We start from the raw sequence: 21,739 nt of genomic DNA, 5'->3' as shown, positions 1-21,739 counted from the left end.
CCTGGGGCCCTGTGGGCACCTTCCCCAGCTACCCCATGGGTGCCGTCCCCAATCCTTGTGGGCACCCCGTTGTCACTGTCACAGCATCCCTGGGGACACTGTCCCCAGACTCTGTGGGCACCATTTCCACCCTGCTACGGGCACCGGCCCCAGGCCCCCGCGGGCACTGTCCCCAGATCCCCTCGAGTACCGACCCCAACTCTGTGGCCACCATCCCCCGTTCCCGTCGTCACTGTCGCGGCATCCCCGCGGCCACCGTGGGCACCGTCCCGCGCTCCCCACGCGCGCCACCTCCGCCCGGCCACGGGCACCGTCCCCACCCCGCTAGTCCCCGTCCTTCTGGGTCGCCGTCCCGTGGGGCCCCCTCCCGGGGCCGCCCTCCCTCCCCGTCCCCACGCGGGGTCCGTGGGGCGGGCGCGGCGGGTGCAGGGAGCGGCTGCGGCCGGCGGAGGGGGCTGCGGCCGCGGCGGAGCGGGCGGGCGGGCGGCGCGGCGGGGCCGGGGGAGGAGCCAGGCGCCGTCGGCCGCCGCCGCCGCCGCTGCGCCCCGCTCCGCTCCGCGCCCCGCTCCGCTCCGCGCTCGCCGCCCGCCCCGCGCCCGCCGCCACCGCCGCCCAGGTACGGCCCGAGCGGGCCCCGCCGCCGTCCCCCGCCCGGCCCCGCCGCAGCCCGGTTGTTTACCGTCGGCCGCGGCCCCCCCCGGGCGCCCCCGGCTGAGCCCGGGCGCAGTTCGGTGCGTGCAATTTGGTGGGGGGGGTGTCGGGGCGGAGGGGTCCGGGAACCGCGGGGAGCGGCGGGGAGCGGGGTGGGGAGCGGCCCAAGCGCGCACCGGCAGGAAAAACACGGGTAAATATTTTTGTTGCAAAAATCCGGGCGTTTGGCGTGGAGCGGGGCGGGGGGGGGACGCGTCCCTCCGTGGGGCCGGGGGGGGCCCGTGCGCCCCCCCCCCCGCTGCTGCAGCGCGGGGCTGCCCGCGGGGCACGGCCGCTGCCCACCGCCCGCCACGCCACGGCCAAGGGGGGCCCGGGGGGGCCGTGCACGGCGGGCAGCTCCCCCGCCCTCCCGCAGCGCCGTGGCCCCCCCGGCCCCGCGTCTGCTGCGTGGCCGTGGCGTGGCGGCGTGGCGGGCGGCCGTGGGCCCGGGCCGTCGCGGCGGCGTGGCTCTGCGGTGACGGGTGCGGGGCCGAGCCGCGGCGGGGCCGTGCCGTGGGCAGGTCGCGGGGCCGTGCCGTGGGCCGGCCGTCGCCGTGTCGTGGGGCGGGGGGGGGGAGCCGTCGCCGCGCCGTGGAGAGGCCGTGAAAGGGCCGGGGAGGGGGGGGACCGTGGCCGTGCCCCGTGGCCGTCCCCGCCCGCTCCCGCTCCTGGCCGCGGCGGCAGGAATGCCTGCGATTTTTAAAAATTTTTTATTAGTATTATTATTTTTTTGTGCGCCGGGAGCAGAGCGCGGGGGGGGCGGCCGGGGGGGGGCGGTTCGGCCGCTCCCGGCTGGGGCGGGGACAGCGGGGGGCGTCCCCGGCGCGGGGGGGGCCCGGAGCTGCACCCCGGAGCTGCCCCCGCCGAGCGGCGCTCGGGGCGTGGCGGGGGCTCCCCTCTCCACGCCGTCCCGCGGTCCCGCGAGGAGGCGGGGGGGGGCGCGGACTGCAGCGTCCCCCCATCCCAACCCCGGGGGAGCCAGATCTTGCCTGGGGTGCAGCGGTCCCGGTGCCGCCGGGGGGGCGCAGGCTGCGGCCCTGGCCGGTCTCCGGTGCGTCCTCCCGTGCGAAGCGGGGAAACTGAGGCAGGTCAATCGGGCGCCGCGGCCAAGGTCACCCCGGGACCGGCCGGCCTTGCCCGGGCCTCCGGTTCGACCTCCCCGCCGTCCCGGCCGAGCCGGCGGCACCGGCGCGACCTTCAGCCGCGGTGGCCGCCGTGACCCCGTGCCGCGGGGCTGACACCGCCGGCAGCGGCGGGGGACCGGGGCTGCGCCTCACCCAGCCTGACCCCCGCGGGCTCCGGGGACCCCCGGGGGCTCCATCGGGGCGGGGGGAACCGGGGCCGCTGTGAGGCGCGGGCAGGTCCCGGTGGAACCGGTTTGGGGGGGCTCCCCCGCCCGGGGTCTTGGCGCAGGGTGGGAGCGCGGCGCATCCCCCCCCGCCGGCGCTGCCGTGCGGCTGCGTGTGCCCCCCCGCAACGCTCGCACACACCGGTGCAGCCACGCACCCCGGGACCGGCAGCGGGGGGGGTCCCCGGGTGGGGGTCCCCGCCTGACAACCCCCATCCGGCCGCGGCCGTGACCTTCGCGGGGCCGTGGCGTGGCAGCCCCGCGGGCGGGGTTCCGGGAGGCGGGAGGAACGGAGCGGGGAACCCGGTGCGGGCTCTACGGGCCGTGCACCCCCGGGGCTCCGCACCCCGCGAGCGCTTGGGGGGGCTGCGTCCGTACCCCCAATCCCCGTCCCCTCCCGGGGGGCGGCGGCTCCCCCCCCGCCCCGTCGCTCCTCGCCGCACCGCGCACTTTGCCGGAGCAGCGAGCGCGGGTACCGGCAAAGCTCGGAGCAGCCCCGGGCCGGGGGGTCCCATCCCGCGCCCCCCCCGCCCCGGCCCCACCGGACCCCGCGCAGCCGCCGGTGCGCGGTGGAGCGCGGGGGCGGGGCCGGACGCCTGGGTCCCCTTCCAGGCGGGGTGGGGGGAGCAGGAGGAGGAGGAGGGGGGGATGCGGTGAAGGCGAAGGCGGGCGCGGGCAGGACGCCCGGGGCCCCGCGCAGGCTGGATGCGGCGGGGGGACGCAGCGGGGGCCGGGACGCCCCCCCGGGGCGGAGTCGCACGGCGATGGCCCCGGCGCTGCGGACCGGCCAGGGGTCGAGCAGGGGTCAGGTGGCCGGGGTGACATTGCTGGGACCATCTCCCGTGTCCGCTTCCCGGGGGGAGGCGGGCACCCCCGGACAGGCTTGGTGCCGGTTCCAGCGCCCCACCAGTGGTGCCGACCCTGGGTGCCTCGTGGCGAGGTGGTGGCTGCGTCCCCCCCACGAGTGGGGCCCCTGGCGATGGAACCCAGGAGCCGCCCCGCCACCCTGGTGCACGTGAACCGGAGCCCCCGATTTAGAAACATCCCCATCCCCGTGCCAAGCTCCCAGCGCTGAGAATAGCTCCCCGGTGTCCCGGCACAGCCTCCCCAGGGACGGGGGCACCCTGTGGGGCTCGGGACCTGCAGCCACCCCGGTGAGCTGAGACTACGGGTGCTCAGCACACACCACGTTCCCGGGGGACCCCTTTGGGTGTCCTTTGTGGCCAGGAGGAGCAGGGGCACGGGGACCTGGCTGCGTCCTGCTGCGCTGGCACAAGTGGCACTGTGCTGGGGGAAGTGGAACCGCGGCTCTTCCTCTGCTGAGCAGCTCCCCACTGGCAGCCCTGGTGGGATGGGGAAACAGAGGCATGGCCAAAGGTGGCCAAGTGGGGCAGAGGGAGTGGATCCGACGCTGCTGCCTTGTCCCGGCTGCGCACTTGGGCACTGCGGGAAGGAGCGGCTGTCATGGCCTCAGTTGGACTTGACGGCACCGGGAGTTTTGGGGTTCACGGTGGCTGTGGGGCTGGGTGGAGTTCACGGTGCATGTGTCCATAACAGAAGTCCAGGACCCGTCAGAGGTGTGAGGCTGTGTCAGCCGTGGGTGCCCGGTCAGCACCAGGGCAGGTCACCGTCCCCGTGGCCTCCTGCCCTCTCCTGCCCTCGCTCGGGTGGTGGTTTCCCGAGCCGCCAAGCCACGGGGTGGCCGGGGCCGTGGTGCCCGTGTGCCCTGACCGCAGCGGGCCAACTTGTGCCGTGGCACGGTCCCGACACCGCGTGTGTGGGGAGGGGGCATCATGCGGGTCCCCTGTGGCACAGAGTGGGCTGCCCTGATGTCAGGCCCATGGCATCTCCCGTGCTCGGGCTGCCCAGCTGCTGCACATGCCTGGGATTCCTGCAGCCTCCCGGCATGCTGGCCCCACCGCACGCTGCCACGCGTGCCCCGCGGCACTGGGCACCCTGCAGCACCAGGCATTGCGTGGCACCAGGCACAGGGTGACGTGCAGCAGCAAAGGTGCGGGGGGTGAGCACAAGGACACACATGCGGCACCGGGCACAGCCACACACGTGGGCACCGGCGCGTGCCAAGCGCTGCCAGCTGTGCCATGGCAGGTGTCCCTGAGCCTGGTTGCGCTGCCACGGCACGGTGCTGCCAGGCGGCGCAGCCACGGTTGCTCAGGCTGGGGCAGAGCGGTGTTGGTGCCGCGGTGCCCGCTGTGCTGCTGCCCACAGCCACCCGCACAACTGGGCATCGCGCTGGTGTCCGGCGCGTGTGGGACTGGCGGGTCTGCCCGCGGCACCCTGCCCCCAGCCCCTGCTAATCGCGCTAATTGGCACCCTGGCTAAAGCGCTTAGGCCCTCACCTCCCTGACCCAGATGGCAGCTGGGCGAGGGGGAGGGGGCGCCTGGGACCCCCAGAGCCCATCTGTCCCCAGGGGCAGGGACACTGATGGATGTCGCCGTGGGGTGTCCCCAGTACGCAGCACCCATGCCCGGCTGCACCGAGGCAGCTTGCGCCTTCACAGGGGGGTGTCCCCTGGGCTGTGGTCCTCATCCCGGGGGGTCCCTGGGTGCAGTGTCACTGGGGAGTGGGGTGCTGGGTGCCCCCCATGGGGCGACGTGGCTCCCGCCGCCAGCACAGCCCTGGACTTTGCCCCCAGGTTGTTTTCCATCGCCTGCAACCACCCGACTCAGCAGAAACGCTCCCCTGGGCGTGGGGCTGGGCTGGGGGGAGCGCAGGGTGGGGGCCCCCGCCGGCTGCCACGCTGCTCCCACCCAGCCCCGCACCTGGTCCCACGGGGTGGGGACACGCGGGTTGGGGTGCCACTCGGCGCGGGGGGGGCTGAGACCCGACTGCACTCATCACACGTCTCACAGGAGGAGGAGAGCCACCTCCCGCTTCTGTCTGTCTGTCTGTCTAGGCCGCCCCAGCACGGCCGGGATTCCTCGAGTGACGGTTCCTGGAGCGACACCGTGGGCTCAGCCGGGTGCTGGGTGCCGGCGATCCCGGGGGTGTCAGCGGGGGCTGACAGGGACGCTCACGGGCGAGACCCGACTTAGCAGCGCTGAGCCTTGGCTTTATCCCTAAGCCCCTCTAATTCGACACCGCTCACCTGCCAGGCCGCCCCAACGGGGAAACTGAGGCAGCCACGGCTGAGCCCACCCCACGCCGGGTTTCAGAGCGCCCTGTGCCCGTGCCAGCTTCACCGCGGTGGCAACGGCACCCCAGCCCCATCCATGCGCCGAGCGGGTCGGGGCTCTGCCGGCGTGCAGGGTCCCGGGGGAAGGGGGGTGGGGGGCGGCGGGGGGGCCGGTGCCCGGCGGGGCCGCGCAGCCCTGGCGCGCTGCCAGTGCCTATACTTGGAAGTCTCCGCGCGCTGTTCCCATATGGAACAAACATTTGCTGCAGCCCCTGGCTGCGCCGCCCCAGCTCTATAGGTACCGCCAGCAGCCGGCCCCAAAGACCAGCCTGGGGCTGCGGTGAGGAGCCCCAGCCCCCCCCCGAGCCCCCCCAGGTGTGGGGGGGATGCAGAGATGGTGGGGTGCTCTGCAGTGACTCGGTTTCCCCGCAGAGGCTGGGGCAGGTGACGGCCCCCCCGGGTCACATGCATGGGGGTCCGTGGGGACCCCTTGCATGACCCCCCCGTGCATTGCGCGCTCACCCCGCAGCAAGGTGGGGGGTGCTGCCGCGCACCCATGGGTGCAGCATCCCTGACCCCATCCTCGCACTGCCCGGGCATCCCCGGTTGGAGGGGGGCCAGGGGGCCGGGCTGGGGCACCCCGCGGTGTGGGGGTGCCGGGGGGGGGTTGTCGGGCGCAGCCGAGCCCCAGCCGCTGCGTTTTAAATCCGCCGGAGGAATTTCTGCCGCGGCCAAGACAAACGTGACCTACTTTTCTGCCTGTCCCCGCACGGAGCGGAGGAGCCCGAGGGCCGGGCACGGCGCCCGGCGCAGCCCCACGGCCCCCCCGGCGCGGGCTGGGGGCCCCCGCACCCCCACACGCCCCCGTGCCAGGGCAGGTCGCCGGGGGTTCACGGGGGACACTTGCAAATGAGGCCCCCCCGGTTCTGCAGGGTGCTGCTGGTGGGTGCTGGGCACCCATGGGGACATGCAGGCTGGGGGGGCGAGTGAGGGGGGGTCCGCCGGGGTCATGCCTCGGTTTCTGCATCACTGGGGTGCGCAATGCAGGGAGCAGTCAGCGCTGCCCATGCCCTGGCCTCACGGTGCTGTTTCTTTGCTGCAGGAGAGATCACAGAGGAGGGATCGCCTGGCGCCCCCCACCCTGTAAGTCTCCCCCCACCAACCAGCACAAGGGACACACACTTGCATGAGGCAAATGCATCAGGGCTCAGCCTGACCCCGGGTGTGGCATCCATGGGGGCTCCCCTGGGCACCCCCCATTCCTCCCATGTGTGCGTGTGCTTCCCCACTTGCTCTCACACAGCCTTGCACAGTTGTGCATGCTCTTGCACACTTGCGCATGCTCACACACCCGTGCACGCTCTTGCACGCCCTGCACGCTCTCACACACCCATGCACGCTCTTGCACGCCCCGCACTCTCTCCCCCAGCCCCGCGTGCTGTTGCACACACCCTGCGAGCCCTCACTCGCTCCACGTGTTCTTGCACGTCCCTTGTGCTCTCGCCCAGCCCTGTGTGCTCTTTGCACACTGTTGCACGCTCCACGTGGCCTTGCACACCCTGCGTGCTCTCGCCCAGCCCTGCTTGCTCCTGAGCGCTCTCACCCACCCCCGTGTGCTTTTGCCCAGCCCTGCACCACAGCGTGAGCTCCCAGGGGGGCTCCCCGGGGCTGCAGCCCTTGCCCCCCTCCCAGCAGGGCTCTGGGCTCAGCCGCCGTTTGTGTCGGCAGGGTCCGGCCCGGGATGCTGCGTGGAGCTGAGCACTGAGGCGGGCGCCATGGGGCGCGCGTCGTAGCCCCCCGCCGTGGCCCCCCCGCGCGTGGCACCGGTGGCGGAGCCCACTCGGTCGGTGCTGAGCGCTCCTTGATGGAATTGCGGTGAATGGAACAGAAGCCCAGCACCCTGGACCCGCTGTCGGAGCCAGAGGACACCCGGTGAGTCCCTGTGCCCACGCTGGTACTGCCACCGTGGCCGCCTCTGCCCTCGTGTCCCCCTGTGTCCCCGTGCCCTCTGCGTGCTAGTGCCCTGTGTGTCCCCGTGCATCTCTGCGTGGTCACGGACATATCTGTGCCCCGTGTCCCCGTGCATCCCCATGTCCTGTGCGTCCCCGTGCATCCCTGCGTGGTCAGGGACATGTTTGTGCCCCGCGTCCCCGTGCATCCCCGTGTCCTGTGTGTCCCCGTGCCCTGTGCGTCCCCGTGCATCCCTGCGTGGTCAGGGACATGTTTGTGCCCCGCGTCCCCGTGCATCCCCATGTCCTGTGTGTCCCCGTGCCCTGTGCATCCCCATGCATCCCTGCGTGGCCGTGTCCACGTCCCTGCCCTGTGTGGCCCTATGCGCCCTAACGCCTTGCATGTCCCCAAGTGTCCCCGTGCCTGGTGCATCCCCATGTCCTGTGTGTCCCCATGCTCTGTGTGTCCCCACGTATCCCATCGTGGACGTGTCCGTGTCCCCGTGCATCCCCATGCCCCAGGTGCCCCCCTGGGCTCCACGCACCCCCCACTCGTGCCCACGCCCGTGTGTGTGTCCCCCCCCCTCTCCCAGCCACCCCCGTTCCCCGCTCGGGGCCCCTCGGGCCACCCTGTCCCGGGGCTATTTCGGGAGGGCCACCCGCTCTCACGTGCCCGGGGGGAGCCAGCCCCGGGGTCACCTTGCGCCGGAGCCCGGGACCCCCGGGCGCGGGTGCCCATCCCCGTGGCGTCGGGTCCCCCCGCCCCGGCTCCCCCCGCCCACCGCGGGCGGCTCCGCCAATGAGCTGCTGCCGTGCGGGCGAGGCGCGGACCCCCGGCGCCAGCCATTGGCTGAGCCCCTGTGACGTCACTTCCCCGCTGAGCCAAAAGGACATTTTGTCTTTGACTGTAAATGAGCCCCTCCCCCACCCCCCCTCCCCCCCCAGCCCTTCCCCACCCATCCCCCCCCCTCCTTCCCTTCCCTTCCCCCACCCTTCCCCTCCCCCGTCCCCCCCCCGCCCTGGCTCAGCCCCCCCGGGCGACACCCTGTCCCATATCGGGGGTCCCCAAGGTGTCCCCCCCCCGCACCCATGGGTTTGTTCCCTGGCACCCCAATTCCGGACCCCACCGGTGGCACTGCCGTGTCCGGGACCCGCCGGGGGGGGGGTCCCCACGTCGCGGGTGTGGGTGGGTGGGTGGGGTGCACGGGGGGGCCGAGGGGCACCGTCCCAGCCTGGCCCCCACCCCCCCGCAGGTGGCTGGATGGCAAGCGCAAAAGAAAGAGCAGCCAATGTTTGGTGAAGAGCAGCATGTCAGGTACGGGATCCCCCCAGCACCCCCGGGGTCCCCTGGGTGCCCCACGGCCCTGCTGGGCACGCCCGGGCCCCCTGGGCACCCCGCATGGTCAGCAGGTCCCGCAGGCGCCACGTGTCCTGCCCGTATCCCGTGGGCACCCCACGTACGTGCTGAGCACCGCGGGGTCCCCCGGGATCCCCATGGCCCTGCTGGGTCCCCCAGGATCCCGCGGGAACCCCGTGTCCTTGGTGGGCACCCCAGGGTCCCCCGGGATCCCCGTGTCCCTGCTGGGTCCCCCAGGATCCCGCGGGAACCCCATGTCCTTGGTGGGCACCCCAGGGTCCCCCGGGATCCCCATGTCCCTGCTGGGTCCTCCAGGATCCCGCGGGAACCCCATGTCCTTGGTGGGCACCCCAGGGTCCCCCGGGACCCCCATGGCCCTGCTGGGTCCCCCAGGATCCCGCGGGAACCCCGTGTCCTTGGTGGGCACCCCAGGGTCCCCCGGGATCCCCGTGTCCCTGCTGGGTCCCCCAGGATCCCGCGGGAACCCCATGTCCTTGGTGGGCACCCCAGGGTCCCCCGGGATCCCCATGTCCCTGCTGGGTCCTCCAGGATCCCGCGGGAACCCCATGTCCTTGGTGGGCACCCCAGGGTCCCCCGGGACCCCCATGGCCCTGCTGGGTCCTCCAGGATCCCGCGGGAACCCCATGTCCTTGGTGGGCACCCCAGGGTCCCCCGGGATCCCCATGTCCCTGCTGGGTCCTCCAGGATCCCGCGGGAACCCCGTGTCCTTGGTGGGCACCCCAGGGTCCCCCGGGATCCCCGTGTCTCTGCTGGGTCCCACAGGCACCCCGTGTCCCTGATGGGCACCCCAGAGTGCCCTGGGATCCCCATATCCTCGCCAGGCACCCCCGGGTCCCACGGGCACCCCACTCTCCTGGCCTCCCCAGGCACCCCACCTTCCTGCTGGGTGCAGCCACAGGGTCCCCAGCACCCCACGTCCCCGCCGGGACCCCAAGCGCCCGTGTCCCCGTGGGGTGCCCGTCCCCCTCCGCACCCTGTGGCCGTGGGTCGGGCTGGGGCGGCGCTATCGGGGGCCGGCAGCACCCTGGGGTGGGAGATAAGGGGGGCCCGGCCGGGCGCTGCCCCCCAGCCCTGCCCCATTCCCCAGTGGGGAGCGGCCGGCGCCGGCAGGATCCTGCCGGGCAGGAGGAGGGGCCGCTGGAGGGACCCAGGCATCCGGCTCCCAGCCCATCCCCCCCGCACCCCTCCCCGCTCTGGGAGGACCCGGGACCCCCCCGCATCCAGCACCCACAGGGCTCCTGGGTGGGCTCTCAGGACCCCCACACCTGCATTCGCTCCATCCCGGGGGAGGCGCGGGGATCCCGGGGGGTAGGGACCCCCCCGTGCATTGCGGGTGGTCTGTGCCTCAGTTTCCCTGCGAAGCTGGTGATGGGGGGGTTTGGGGAGGGGCTGGTCCCCAGGCGGCTGGGCTGGGGGACCCCGGACAATGGTGGGGACAGTGGGCCATTGTGTGCCCTGGGGGGACGGGGATGCCCCCCCGCAGCTGGCTGGGGAGCCAGATAATGGGAGCTTTATTGCTGTGGGGGGCTTGGGCAGCCCCCCCCAGCCTTTAACCCTTCCTGTGCTGGGACTGCCTGCTGCGGGGTGGGGGGCGGCAGCGCAGCGGGGGAAACTGAGGCACGGGGGGGTGTGGCTGGGCGCAGCAGGGGTCCCTGACAGTGGCACCCCACAGGGTACATCCCTAGTTACCTGGACAAAGATGAACAGTGCGTGGTGTGCGGGGACAAAGCCACCGGCTACCACTACCGCTGCATCACCTGCGAGGGCTGCAAGGTGAGCGGGGCAGGGGGTGCGCGGGGGCGGGCGGGGGGGCTCACCGCGGCTCACCACTCGTGTGTCCCCCCACCCAGGGCTTTTTCCGTCGGACCATCCAGAAGAACCTGCACCCCACCTACTCCTGCAAGTACGATGGCTGCTGCGTCATCGACAAGATCACCCGCAACCAGTGCCAGCTCTGCCGCTTCAAGAAGTGCATCTCCGTGGGCATGGCCATGGACCGTGAGTGCGGGGGGGGCACGGGGGCACCCACTGCTGCCGTGGGGACGGGTCGGGGTCCCGGCAGTGCTGTGGGGATGGGTCGGGATGTGTCGGGGTCCCGGCAGCGCTGGCGGCGCCTTGGGGATGGGTCGGGGTCCTGGTGGTGCTGGCGGTGCCGTGGGGATGGGTTGGGATGGGTCGGGGTCCCGGCGGTGCCGTGGGGATGGGACGGGCTCCCGGCGGTGCCGGCGGTGCCGTGGGGCGGGTTGGGGTGCCCGGTGCAGCGGCAGGAGCAGGATGAGGTGCCGTGGGAGTGGGTTGGGATGCCCAGCACGGCACTGGGGGGTCCCGGCTCATGGGGGTGGGTCTCCCGGCAGTGGTGCTGGATGATTCGAAGCGGGTAGCAAAGCGGAAGCTGATCGAGGAGAACCGGGAGCGGCGGCGCAAGGAGGAGATGATCAAGTCGCTTCAGCATCGCCCCAACCCCAGCGCGGAGGAGTGGGAGCTGATCCACGTGGTGACCGAGGCCCATCGCAGCACCAACGCCCAGGGCAGCCACTGGAAGCAGAAGCGGAAATTCCTGGTGAGGGCACAGGGTGGGGGGAACCTCCCGCTGCCCCCCCCGGACACCCACCCTGGCCACCCGCCCCGGCCGGTGGCCGCTGAGCACCCACACGCTTGGTGACGCGCGGCGGGCAGCACTCGTGGTGCCTCTGCACCAGGGGGGGTTTGGGATGTCACCCGGTGTCCTTGAGCCTGTCACCCCCAGAAGGGTTAAGGGGTGAGCGGTGACCGAAGGGGACAGCTGTGGCCTGTCCTTGTCCCTGCGGTGGCACACAGCTCCCTCTCCTGGCTGCTGGCCCCTGCCAAGCCCCAACTCGCTTTCCCCCCACCCTGAGGATCCCTGGGCGGGGGACGCGGTCACACCGCACCCCCCAACCCCACCATGTGTCCCCGCAGCCCGATGACATCGGCCAGTCGCCCATGGCCTCCATGCCCGACGGGGACAAAGTCGACCTGGAGGCGTTCAGTGAGTTTACAAAAATCATCACCCCGGCCATCACCCGCGTGGTCGACTTTGCCAAAAAACTGCCCATGTTTTCGGAGGTAAGCGGGGAGCCGGGGCTGGGGGGGTGGCAGGGCTGGGGCTGTAGCAATTCCCACCCCCCCCTCGCTGATGGTTCTTTTCCCCCCAGCTGCCTTGCGAAGACCAGATCATCCTGCTGAAGGGCTGCTGCATGGAGATCATGTCGCTGCGGGCGGCCGTGCGCTACGACCCCGAGAGCGAGACGCTGACGCTCAGCGGGGAAATGGCCGTCAAGCGGGAGCAGCTCAAGAACGGCGGCCTCGGCGTCGTCTCCGATGCCATCTTCGACCTGGGCAAGTCCCTCTCTGCCTTCAACCTGGACGACACCGAGGTGGCCCTGCTCCAGGCTGTGCTGCTCATGTCCTCAGGTAGTGGCATCAGCGTCTGTCCCCAGGGCTACTGGGGGGAATGGGGTGGGCAGGTTGGTGCCGGGGGAGCCCTGGGGGGTGTTGGGTGGGCAGCACAATGCCCAGAGCCCCCAGACTCCTGGGGTTGCAAGGAGTGGGCACCCTGATGCCTGGAGCACCCAGCATCCTGGGGATGTACTGGGTGGGCTCCCCAATACCCAGAGCCCTCAGCACCCTGGGGGTACATTGAGTGGGGACCCTGGGGAAACTGTGCCCCACTGGCTTTGGGGGGATACGGGGTGGGCACCCCAGTGCCTTGGGTGCAAGGGGTGGGCACCCTAATCCCCAGTGCTGTAGCAACCTGGGGGTGCACAAGGTGGGCACCCTAATCCTTGGTGCTACAGCCTGGGGGGTGCAAGGGGTGGGCACCCTAATCCTTCATGCTAGAGGAACTTGGGGGTGCAAGGGGTGGGCACCCTAATCCTTAATGCTGTAGCAATTTGAGGGTGCAAGGGGTGTCCACCCTAATCATTTATGCTGGAGGAACTTGGGGGTGCAAGGGGTGGGCACCCTAATCCTTAATGCTGTAGCAACTTGGGGGTGCAAGGGGTGGGCACCCTAATCCTTCATGCTAGAGGAACTTGGGGGTGCAAGGGGTGGGCACCCTAATCCTTAATGCTGTAGCAATTTGAGGGTGCAAGGGGTGTGCACCCTAATCATTTATGCTGGAGGAACTTGGGGGTGCAAGGGGTGGGCACCCTAATCCTTAATGCTGTAGCAACTTGGGGGTGCAAGGGGTGGGCACCCTAATCCTTAATGGTGTAGCAACTTGGGGGTGCAAAGGGTGGGCACCCCAATCCCCAGCACCCAGGAGCGTGGGGTGCACGGGGTGAGCACCCCAACACCTGCGCGGTACCTGCTCCAGGCAGCCATAGAATCACAACAATTTTGCTTGGAAAAGACCCTTAAGATCGATTCCAACCGTAACCTAAATCTAGCACTAAACCCTAAGAGCCTCCCCGAGCGGGTGCGGGGATGAACCCCCAAACTCCCGCACGGCGAATTCTCTGTCCCCACAGACCGGACGGGGCTGATCTGCGTGGAGAAGATCGAGAAGTGCCAGGAGACGTACCTGCTGGCCTTCGAGCACTACATCAACTATCGCAAACACAACATTCCCCACTTCTGGCCCAAGCTGCTGATGAAGGTGACGGATCTGCGGATGATCGGCGCCTGCCACGCCAGCCGCTTCCTGCACATGAAGGTGGAGTGTCCCACCGAGCTCTTCCCCCCCCTCTTCCTCGAGGTCTTCGAGGACCAGGAGGTGTAGGGCTGCCACCCCCCCATGCCCCCTCCTCCTCCTCCTCCTCCTCTGCCCCCTCCCGGCCCCCCCAAATTTTTCTTATCCCTGCCCCCGAGGGCGGGGGGGACAGATGCTGCGCCCCAGGGTGGGGGGTCCCGCCGTGCCCCCTCCGCCGGCCCCCCCCCGTGCCCCAGGACTTGACGAATTTTGTTTGTTTGCACAGGGAAGGGCCCCGACGGTCGAGCGTTTCCTTTATTGTCCTTCTCTTCTTAGATTATTATTTTTTAAGCATTTATTTCCCTCCCTGAGAGGCTAAAATATTAAACTAACTGCACTTTGGAAGGAGAGAGGAGGAGGAGGAGGAGGAAGAGCAGAGGAGAGGAGGGGGCTCTGGGCTGCACAGGGAGAGGCTGCCCCGGCTGGGGGGGCCACGGCCACATGCACTTTTGGCCGGGCAGCGGCACAGGGGCCGGGGGGGGAGCCGGGACCCCCCCGCCATAGCAGGGTGGGGGGCACAGGGGGTACAGCAGCAGCGAGGGGGACCCCAGCCCGCTGGCCTTGGGGTCTGCCCCGGCTGGGGTGGCCCCCCTGCACTCCCTCCCCCCCGCATTTAGGGGCCAGATTCGGGGCTTTGGTTTTCTCTTTTTTTTTTGGGCTGAGAGGAGATGATTTTGTGCCAAGCGCCGGCGGACGGTGGGCGCTGCAGGACACCGGGGGCGGGGGGTGGGGGGCGTGAGGACCCAGTGCCACCACCCCCCCACACACACCCCCACCTTTTCCGTTGTCCTTTATTTTTTGTTGTTGTTTTCCCCCCCTCCCCTCGTCCTCGTGGGTTTATTTGTCGTGTCCGTCAGAAGTTGCAATGGCCCTGGGGGGGCCAGCGGGGGGGGCCAGCGAGTGCCCCCCCCAGGACCCTGCACAGCCCCCACTGCACTACTGCCCCGGCCCCTCGGCAGCAGCACTTGGGGGGGCTGCACCCCCCAACCGCCCCCCTGCTCCCGGGGGGGGCTGGGCTGTGATGGGCGCCGGGGGGGGGAGCCCAAGGAGGGGGTCCTGGCTTGGTGGGGGGGCAGGGCTGTGGCAGGGGCACCCGGGAATGGTTTTATCACCTTTTCCCCCCCCCCCCCAATTTAGGTTTGTGAATTTTTTCTTACCTCAGGCGGAGGCCGAGGGGGGGGCGCGGGCCGGGGGGCAGCTGGCAAGGCAGGCAGCCTGCCGGGGCCCACCTAAGCTAATATATATATATATATAAATATATATAAAATATATAATTTTTGTAATTAAAAAAAAAAATCTTTTTACGGGTCGTTTAAAAGCAGAAAATCCCAACACGAGACACTTCCCCGCCCCACCCAGGGCACAGGAGGCCGGGCCGGGCCCCCCCGCCACACTCTGCCTCCCCTCCACCATAGGGGTCGCGCATGGGGACCCCTCGCAGCCGGGTCGGGGGGGGCTGTGGCACCCATGGGTGCCCTCGTGGCTTGGTGGGGGGGAGGTGTTGCGATGCCCTCACCCCCCCCCCCACAGCAGGGCCAGGTTTGCACTTGGTGCAAAATGTCTTAAACTCTCGCCCTGGGTCTCCAGCACGGGGGGGTCCCCAGCGGGCACCGGGTTGTGCAATAGGAGCCGGTGCCGAGAAACACTAATGCGCACGCTGGGGGGGGGGGGCGGGCAGCGCAGGGTTTGGGGGTTCACCCCCCCCCCCAGCAGCACCGGTGCCCACGGTCACGCTCAGCCCTGCGTGCGCAGCGCCGACCTTAACGCACGTGCCTTCGGGCAGGGGCTGCGGCCCCCCCGGCGCGGCGGTGCCCGCGTCGTGCCGCTGCGATGGCTGCACGTGCTGGTGTGATGTGCCGGTGCGACGGCTGCGGCGATGCCTGTGCAGCGCCGGTGCCGCGGCCGTGCCGGTGCCACGCGCTGCCCGTGTGCTCTTGTGCGCGGTGCACGCGATGCCGCGCGCTGCCTGCACAGCGGCGTGCGGGGCGAAGCTGGCACCGGGACGCGTCTTAATCAGCGACCGGCACCCCCCACAGCCGGGTTTGGTTCCCCCCCGGGTGGCAATGCGGTGCCCTGGGGTGGCTCATCCTGGGGGTGCAGCCCGGCTCCCCCCACCCACTAGCCAGCGCCCCCCACCCCGTCCTCGCACTCCCCCCGCATCCCCCCGGGCCGCTCCCTCTTGTCTCTGTCTCACGTCGCCATCGCACGTCCAGGGGGGGCAGGACCGGTGCCCCCCATCCTCCGCCAACCCCCCCACCCCGGGCCGTCCCCGTCCCCACGTTCCACGTCCCCGTGTCCCCTGTCCCCCCCACCCCTCCCCAAGCACATACCTCATGGCTCCTGGAGCTGCACCTGCTCGCGGCCGCGTCGGCACGGCTCGGTGTCCCCCGACTATGCATGGTGCCGCGGTGGCGGCGGGGGCCGCGGCCGGCGGCGCTGAATGTAGGGCGCGGGACACGGGGGCGGGGGGGGGGTCGGGGGGGGGCCGCCGAGCTCCGTGACAATCACAGTCTGTGACGTGCGATTTTAAAACCCTTTTGTGTTTTGGTCAGGATTTTAAAGAAAGATATTTTTATGGTAATTGTTGCTGGTCTATTTTACTATATATTTATGTAATAAATATATGATGAAAAAAAAAAAAAAACAAACCCAACCAAACCGACCCACACAGCTCGGCTGGATCCGGCCTCTGCTTTCCACCGCTGGCTGCCGGAGTGGGGGGGCCGGGGCAGGGAGACCCCCCCGGGCGCTGCCAGCGGAGCCGTGGGGCTGGTACCCAACTTGGCGGGGGGGTCCCAGCATCCTGGCACCCACCTGGGGTGAGTCTGGTGGGTGCCGTGGGGTTCGTGCTGCCCCTCGCGGGGGGCTTGTGTGTCCCCCCCCCAGCCCATGGTGCTATGTACAGGGGTGGTGGGTGTGCGGGGGGGTCCCCAGGGTCCGTGGGGGCACTACTGGGCGTCGATGCGGAAGGAGAGCAGCTTCTCGGAGTGCAGGTTGTTGAGGGTGCGCAGGTCCGGCAGCTTCAGCAGCAGCTTGGTGAACCGCGACGTCTCCGCCGGGTGCGTCTTCAGCACGAGGGCGCGCAGGGCACGGATCAGCGTCTCCTGCAGCTGCTCCACCGACGCCGTGTCCTCCATGCCCGAGCGGTCTGCGGGGACGGGGGTGTCAGCAGGCGGCTGGTGACCCTCCCCACCGCCGGACCCCTCCACGCCGCCCCAGCTCCCACCTGCCGAGACCAGGACGACGGCGGTGAAGAGCCCCAGCTCCTCGTCGCTGAGGTCCAGGGCGCTGAGCTTCTCGCTGAACTCGAACATGGAGCTGAGCAGGTCGCCCATGCCCATGCCCCACAGCTCCTCCAGGCTGTACTTCGTCCGGCTCATGAACGTCACCGTCTGCTCCTTCACGTCGAAGAGCGAGGCGAAGCGAACCATCAGCACCTGCGGCACACGCGGTGTCAGCGGGATGGGACGGGGGCCGTCCTGCAGGGCCGTGGGCCACCGTGTGATGTTGCACTGCGTGCCGCGGCTCCCGTGTTGTGGGGCATCCTGCCATGCTGTGGGCTACCGTGCAATGCCCGTGGGCTACCGTGCAATGTCATGGGGCACTGTGCGATGCTGTGTTCTGTGACACAGCTCTGTGCCAAGGGGCACCATGCAGTGCCACGGGGCACAATGCAATGCCACGGGGCACAATGCAATGCTGTGGGACTTCATTCTGGGCCATGGGGCACCATGCAATGCCGTGGAGCACCGTGCAATGCCGTGGGACTTCATGCCAGGCCATGGGGCACCGTGCAATGCCGTGGGACTTCATTCTGGGCCACGGAGCTCCATGCCAGTCCCTGGAGCACTGTGCCAGGCCATGGGGCACCATGCAATGCTATAGGACTTCATGCCAGACCGTGGGGCACCATGCAATGTCAGGGAGCACCATGCCAGGACACGGGGCACCATGCCCTCCGTCGAGCCCTTGTTGTCCCGGGACGTACCTCGAAGGTGCCAGCCTTGAGCAGGGTGACCTGGTCGTGCTGGGAGAGGGCCTGGAAGCCGGGAATGTGCTTGGCGAACTCGACCACCTCGCGGACGGCGGGCGTGAAGCTGAGCGAGAAATCCTCCCAGATCTCCTGCACCGAGCGCCCGCTGCGGCCGGGCGGGTGGCTGTTCATGGGACAGGCCTGCGGGCGACGGCACGGCTCAGCCCAGCCCCGCGGGGCTCCCCCGGCCCCGCCGCCGTGCCACGGACAAGGCGATTAGTGCGATTAAGCGGCTAAAAATACCCAGGGAATGGGAGCGGGAGCTCCCGGGCGCTCACCGGCAGGACGTCCTTGGTGCCGCGGGGCCAGGGGCAGCTCCGCGCCGGGGGCTCGGGGTAGGTGGGGGGGCAGAGCCGGGGTTCGGGGAGTCCGGGGGCCCAGGCGGGGGGTGCGTCCCAGCGCGGGAGGCCGTTCTCGCAGGGCGGGGGGGGTCCCAGCTTGTCGTGCGCGTAGACGAAGATCTCCTTGTGTGCCTTGGCCACCTGCGCGATGACATCCTCGGTGGCCCCCCCGGGGCTGGGCGAGCGGGGGGGCGTCAGCTGCTGGGGGAACTGGGAGAAGCAGCCGGGGGGGGCGAGCGGCGAGGGGCCGGGGGGCAGCGTGCGGCCCCCGCTCGGTGCTGGGCCCTCGGCGGGGCCGGGCATCCCCGGCAGGACGCTGCCCATTCCGCTCATGGCGTTCTGCATCTCCGCCAGCATCCGCTGCTTCTCCCGCTTGGGGATGCGCCCAAAGCGCACGGCTGTGGGGGACACTGGTGTTAGCGGGCAGCCCTGCATGATGGGGGTCCAGGGGGAACACGGCTGCATCCCTACCCCCAGCTTGGAGGGGACATAGAGCCCTGAGCATGGGGGACCCGGTCCTGGAGGAGACATAGAGCCCTGAGCATGGGGGACCCGGTCCTGGAGGTGACATAGAGCCCTGAGCATGGGGGACCCGGTCCTGGAGGAGACATAGAGCCCTGAGCATGCAGAAGGGACAAGGACATGTTCCGTGGTGCACACGTGGCACCCAGTGCAGACAGGGAGACCCCAACTTCAGAGGGGACATACAGCCCTGAGCATGGGGGGACCCATCCTGGGAGGGGACATGCAGCTCTGACTACAGGGCATCCCATCCCCGGAGGGAATGCATAGCACTGAACATGGGGTCCCCGGGTTTGGGGGGGACCAGAGGGGCCAGGGCTGAGCTCACCGTCACGGGACATGCCAACCAGCAGGCACTTCTTGAAGCGGCACTGCTGGCAGCGGTTGCGGTTGATGCGGACGATGGAGCAGTTCTCATTCTTGAGGCACTTCTTGTACTGGATGTTCTGCTGGATGCTGCGGCGGAAGAAGCCCTGCGGGGTGGGGTGGGGTCACTCGGGGCCCCCCCAGCACAGCAGGGGCTCTGCGCCGCCCCAGCCCCATCCCCGGTACCTTGCAGCCCTCGCAAGCGTGGACACCGTAGTGGAAGCCGGAGGCGACGTCCCCGCAGACCTTGCAAAGCAGCACCATCCCGTTCAGCTCTGCGGAGGGACAGGGGTGAGCGGGGTGCCCACCGTGATGGGGGGGGACACACACCACCCGCAACCCCCCCGCCCGCCCCACTCACTGGTGACGGTGCTGCCGGCTTTGCTGGGCGAGCTGCGGCGCCGCTCGTCCACGGGGACCTGCTGCGCCCCGGGGTAGTTCACCGAGGAGCCGTACAACGAGGAGGAGGAAGAGGAGGAGGAGGATGAAGGGGAGCCATCCTCACGGGGGGCCAGCGAGCCCCCGCCGTAGGCGCGGGAGTCCTGGAGGGAGCCGGTGGGCGATGGGGGAAAGTAGGTGGGGAAGGGCTGTGAGCCCGACTGGGAGCTGCCATTGGAGCTGTCGCTGCAGAGCGAGACGGGGCTGGTGCGGTTGGGAGAGGAGCCACTGGAGCCCACGTAGCTGATCACGCCGCCTGCGGGCAGAGCAGCGGGGCCACGTGTGAACCGAGCTGCGCCGGGCTCAGCCTCCTCCTGACGAGACCCCAAGAGGGGGTCACAGCCCCAGGGTGGAGGGTCCCCAGAGAAGCACCTCGGATGCATCCTGGAAGCGCGGCCGTTCCGCTGCGCCACGGCCGCACGTGTGCCACCTGCCCTGCGCCAGGCACCGCGCCCACCAGCCGCCACGGGTACCGGCCCCACGTGGGACGGGGACAGCTGGGCTGCCTGGGTGCGAGCCGGCTGGGGACACGGCGCCCCGGAAGCGCCCGCGGGAGGAATGTGGGCCAGGAACCCGCCGGAGGCGTCACCGGGATGTGACGAGCCCCGTGGCACAGCCCCAAAGGACCAGATGGAGCCCCGCAGCAAAGCCACCCCCCCGTGGCACTGGGGAGGGGTCACAGTGCAGCCCCTTAGGCGGGGGGATACAGCCCCACTGCAGCGAGCTCTGCGTGGGGGAACCCTGCAGAAGTGGGGACCAGTGTGGGGGGCACATAAACCCCAATGCTGTGCCCACAGCAAAGGTCACAGCCCCCCTTATCCCCCCCCACCACACACACGGGGCAGGGGAAACAGCACTGACTTGGGGACAGGACACGTGGAGGGCGACACTGGGGACACACGGGATCGCCGGGGCCATGTGTCTCCCGCCGCACACGGTGCCGCTGGCACGGATGCCGTGCGCCGGAGCCAGCCTGTCACCACCAATCACCAACCGCCCCCTCCCCGCCACTGAGCCACCTCCAAAAGGGGTCACCGAATTGGGGACAGTGGGTCTTATATCACCCCCCCCAAAACTGCAGCTCCTGGGGAGCCCCAGCTGCTGGGACACCAAAATACTGGGGGGATCCCCCACCCCAAAGCCCCCGGGACCCCCCCAAAGGGGGGGTCCCGGGGGCTTTGGGGTGGGGGATCCCCCCAAGGGGTGGAACCAGGACACGGGGTCGGGAAACACCGGGAACCCCCTGGGGACCCCCATTAATCAGCCGCCCCACAGCTCCCCCCGCACCCAACAACAGCTCATGCGGCCTCACGCCGCCGCCCCACGTGCTCCAGCCGCACGTGGCCTCCCGCGATCCCGCCCCTTCACGCTTTGCCCCTCCCCCTCCACCCCATTGGCCCGTTTCGACGCCCCGCCCCTTTCTGGTTGCCCTGGAGATCTTCCCCCCCCCCCCGCGTTAGAAAGGGAGAGTGGAACGCTTCCGGGTGTGACGTCACGGGGGGGCTGCGATGATGTCATGAGGCGACCAATGGGCGGGGGCGGGGCGGGGCTGCGGGGAAAACAAACTCCGCACGTGGCAGCGGCGGGGAGGGGGACACGTGCCGGGGGGGGGACACACGGTACCGCCTCCGTTCCCCCCCCCCCCCCCCCCCCCCCGCCCCTCCCGGTGCGCGTCCCCGCCTCCGCCGCCCTCGGACTGCCCGGTTCCCGCGGTCCCGGTGCGCGTCCCTCCGCTCCCGGTGCCCGGGACACCCCGGTCGTGCCGCGCTCCGCTGCCCGGGACACTCCGGTTCCGCCGCGCGTCCCCCGCCCGGTCCCGCCGCACCGATCCCGGTCCTCACCCTTCCTACCCCCGCGTCCAGTGCGCCCCGGCGCTCAAGACTCCCCGGTCTCTGTCTCCATCCCTCCTGCCCCGGAGCGCCCCGGTGCCGGTGCTCGGGTGACCCCGGTGTCCAAGACGCCCCGGTGCCAGCGCGCATCGCTCTCTCCCGGGGACGCGCCGGCCCCGCTGCCCGATCTTTACTCCGCTATGCAGAACCGCCCGGTCCCGGTAGTAAAGATCCCCGTTCCGGAATGCGGTGCCGGTGCGCATCCTGCCCGGTGGGGTGCACAAGACCCCACCCCGGTCCCGGTGTCCGACTCGCGGTCTCAACGCTGCACTGCCGGTGCGCTGCCCCCGACACCGCTCCGGTGCTGCCCGCCGCTGCCGGTGCCGCTACCCGCCCGGTCCCGGCGGGGCACTGACCTGTGCTACCGGCTTCGGGGGCGGCCATCCTCGGGGAGCGGGGGGGAGGCGGCTGTCCCGGCTCCGCCGAGCCTCCCGCTGCCAGAACCGCGCCGAACGGGGCCGAGGCGCTGGGAGCCGCGCCGAGCCGTGCGTTCCGCCGCCCGGCAAGGGCTGTTGTGCGCCCGCCGCCCGCCCCGCCGCCCGCCCGGCACCGGCCGCGGCTGCGCACTGGGCCGCACGCGGCGCCGCCGCCTCCCCCATGTGATTCCCGGGGAGAGCCTCGTGCCCCAGTGACACACTTTCCGCCGCCGGGGAGCCCGGGCACAACGGGGACCCCTGCACCGGGGCCGCCTCCCAGCCCGCGGGGACCAGCACCGGCAGCCGGACCGGCACCGGGACTGGCCACTGCAACGGGACCGGCCCCGGGACCGGGGACGCCCCGCGCGCAGCAGAGGCATCCGTGTCACCCTGCATGGCACTGTCCTCTGCAGCAAGGACACCCGGGTACCGCTGTCACCCAGCACATGGTCCCTGCGCTGGGAACACCCAAGTGTGGCACTGTCCCCCGCACTGGGGACACCTGTCACCCAGCGTAGCCT

At 70.5% G+C, this 21,739-nt stretch overlaps 3 protein-coding genes across 7 annotated transcripts; 1 reads left to right on the top strand and 2 right to left on the bottom strand.

Annotated features, from left to right (window-relative positions):
* Positions 1 to 134: 134 nt before the first annotated feature.
* Positions 135 to 3,088, bottom strand: LOC135997898 (basic proline-rich protein-like). Its single transcript, XM_065650818.1, has 3 exons — positions 2,946 to 3,088; positions 1,828 to 2,814; positions 135 to 1,380 (listed from the first exon to the last, which is right to left on the bottom strand). The coding sequence occupies exons 1-3, from the start codon at positions 3,086 to 3,088 to the stop codon at positions 135 to 137; spliced, it is 2,376 nt and encodes a 791-aa protein (XP_065506890.1).
* THRA (thyroid hormone receptor alpha) lies at positions 528 to 13,558 on the top strand. 5 transcript variants are annotated; one of them, XM_065651352.1, is made up of 10 exons: positions 528 to 616; positions 6,278 to 6,318; positions 6,904 to 7,107; positions 8,378 to 8,439; positions 10,175 to 10,275; positions 10,353 to 10,500; positions 10,857 to 11,062; positions 11,440 to 11,586; positions 11,676 to 11,934; positions 12,993 to 13,558. In XM_065651352.1, exons 3-10 carry the CDS (start codon positions 7,055 to 7,057, stop codon positions 13,241 to 13,243), a joined length of 1,227 nt encoding a protein of 408 aa, XP_065507424.1. In that variant the 5' UTR covers positions 528 to 616; positions 6,278 to 6,318; positions 6,904 to 7,054; the 3' UTR covers positions 13,244 to 13,558. The 5 variants fall into 5 exon arrangements, with proteins under 5 accessions (XP_065507424.1, XP_065507425.1, XP_065507428.1 ...); XM_065651353.1 differs by lacking the exon at positions 528 to 616 and adding an exon at positions 623 to 731; XM_065651356.1 differs by lacking the exon at positions 528 to 616 and adding an exon at positions 826 to 844.
* A 2,236-nt stretch (positions 13,559 to 15,794) lies between these two features.
* Positions 15,795 to 21,325, bottom strand: NR1D1 (nuclear receptor subfamily 1 group D member 1). Its single transcript, XM_065651350.1, has 8 exons — positions 21,159 to 21,325; positions 18,837 to 19,169; positions 18,662 to 18,750; positions 18,438 to 18,582; positions 17,525 to 17,985; positions 17,202 to 17,387; positions 16,440 to 16,650; positions 15,795 to 16,361 (listed from the first exon to the last, which is right to left on the bottom strand). Exons 1-8 carry the CDS (start codon positions 21,184 to 21,186, stop codon positions 16,162 to 16,164), a joined length of 1,653 nt encoding a protein of 550 aa, XP_065507422.1. The 5' UTR covers positions 21,187 to 21,325; the 3' UTR covers positions 15,795 to 16,161.
* Positions 21,326 to 21,739: the final 414 nt, after the last annotated feature.

This window comes from Caloenas nicobarica, chromosome 24 (genome assembly GCF_036013445.1).
Source record: "Caloenas nicobarica isolate bCalNic1 chromosome 24, bCalNic1.hap1, whole genome shotgun sequence".
NCBI classification, from domain to species: Eukaryota; Metazoa; Chordata; class Aves; order Columbiformes; family Columbidae; genus Caloenas; species Caloenas nicobarica.
Note: the sequence above shows the minus strand (reverse complement) of the source record. Positions and strands in the feature narration are given on the sequence as shown.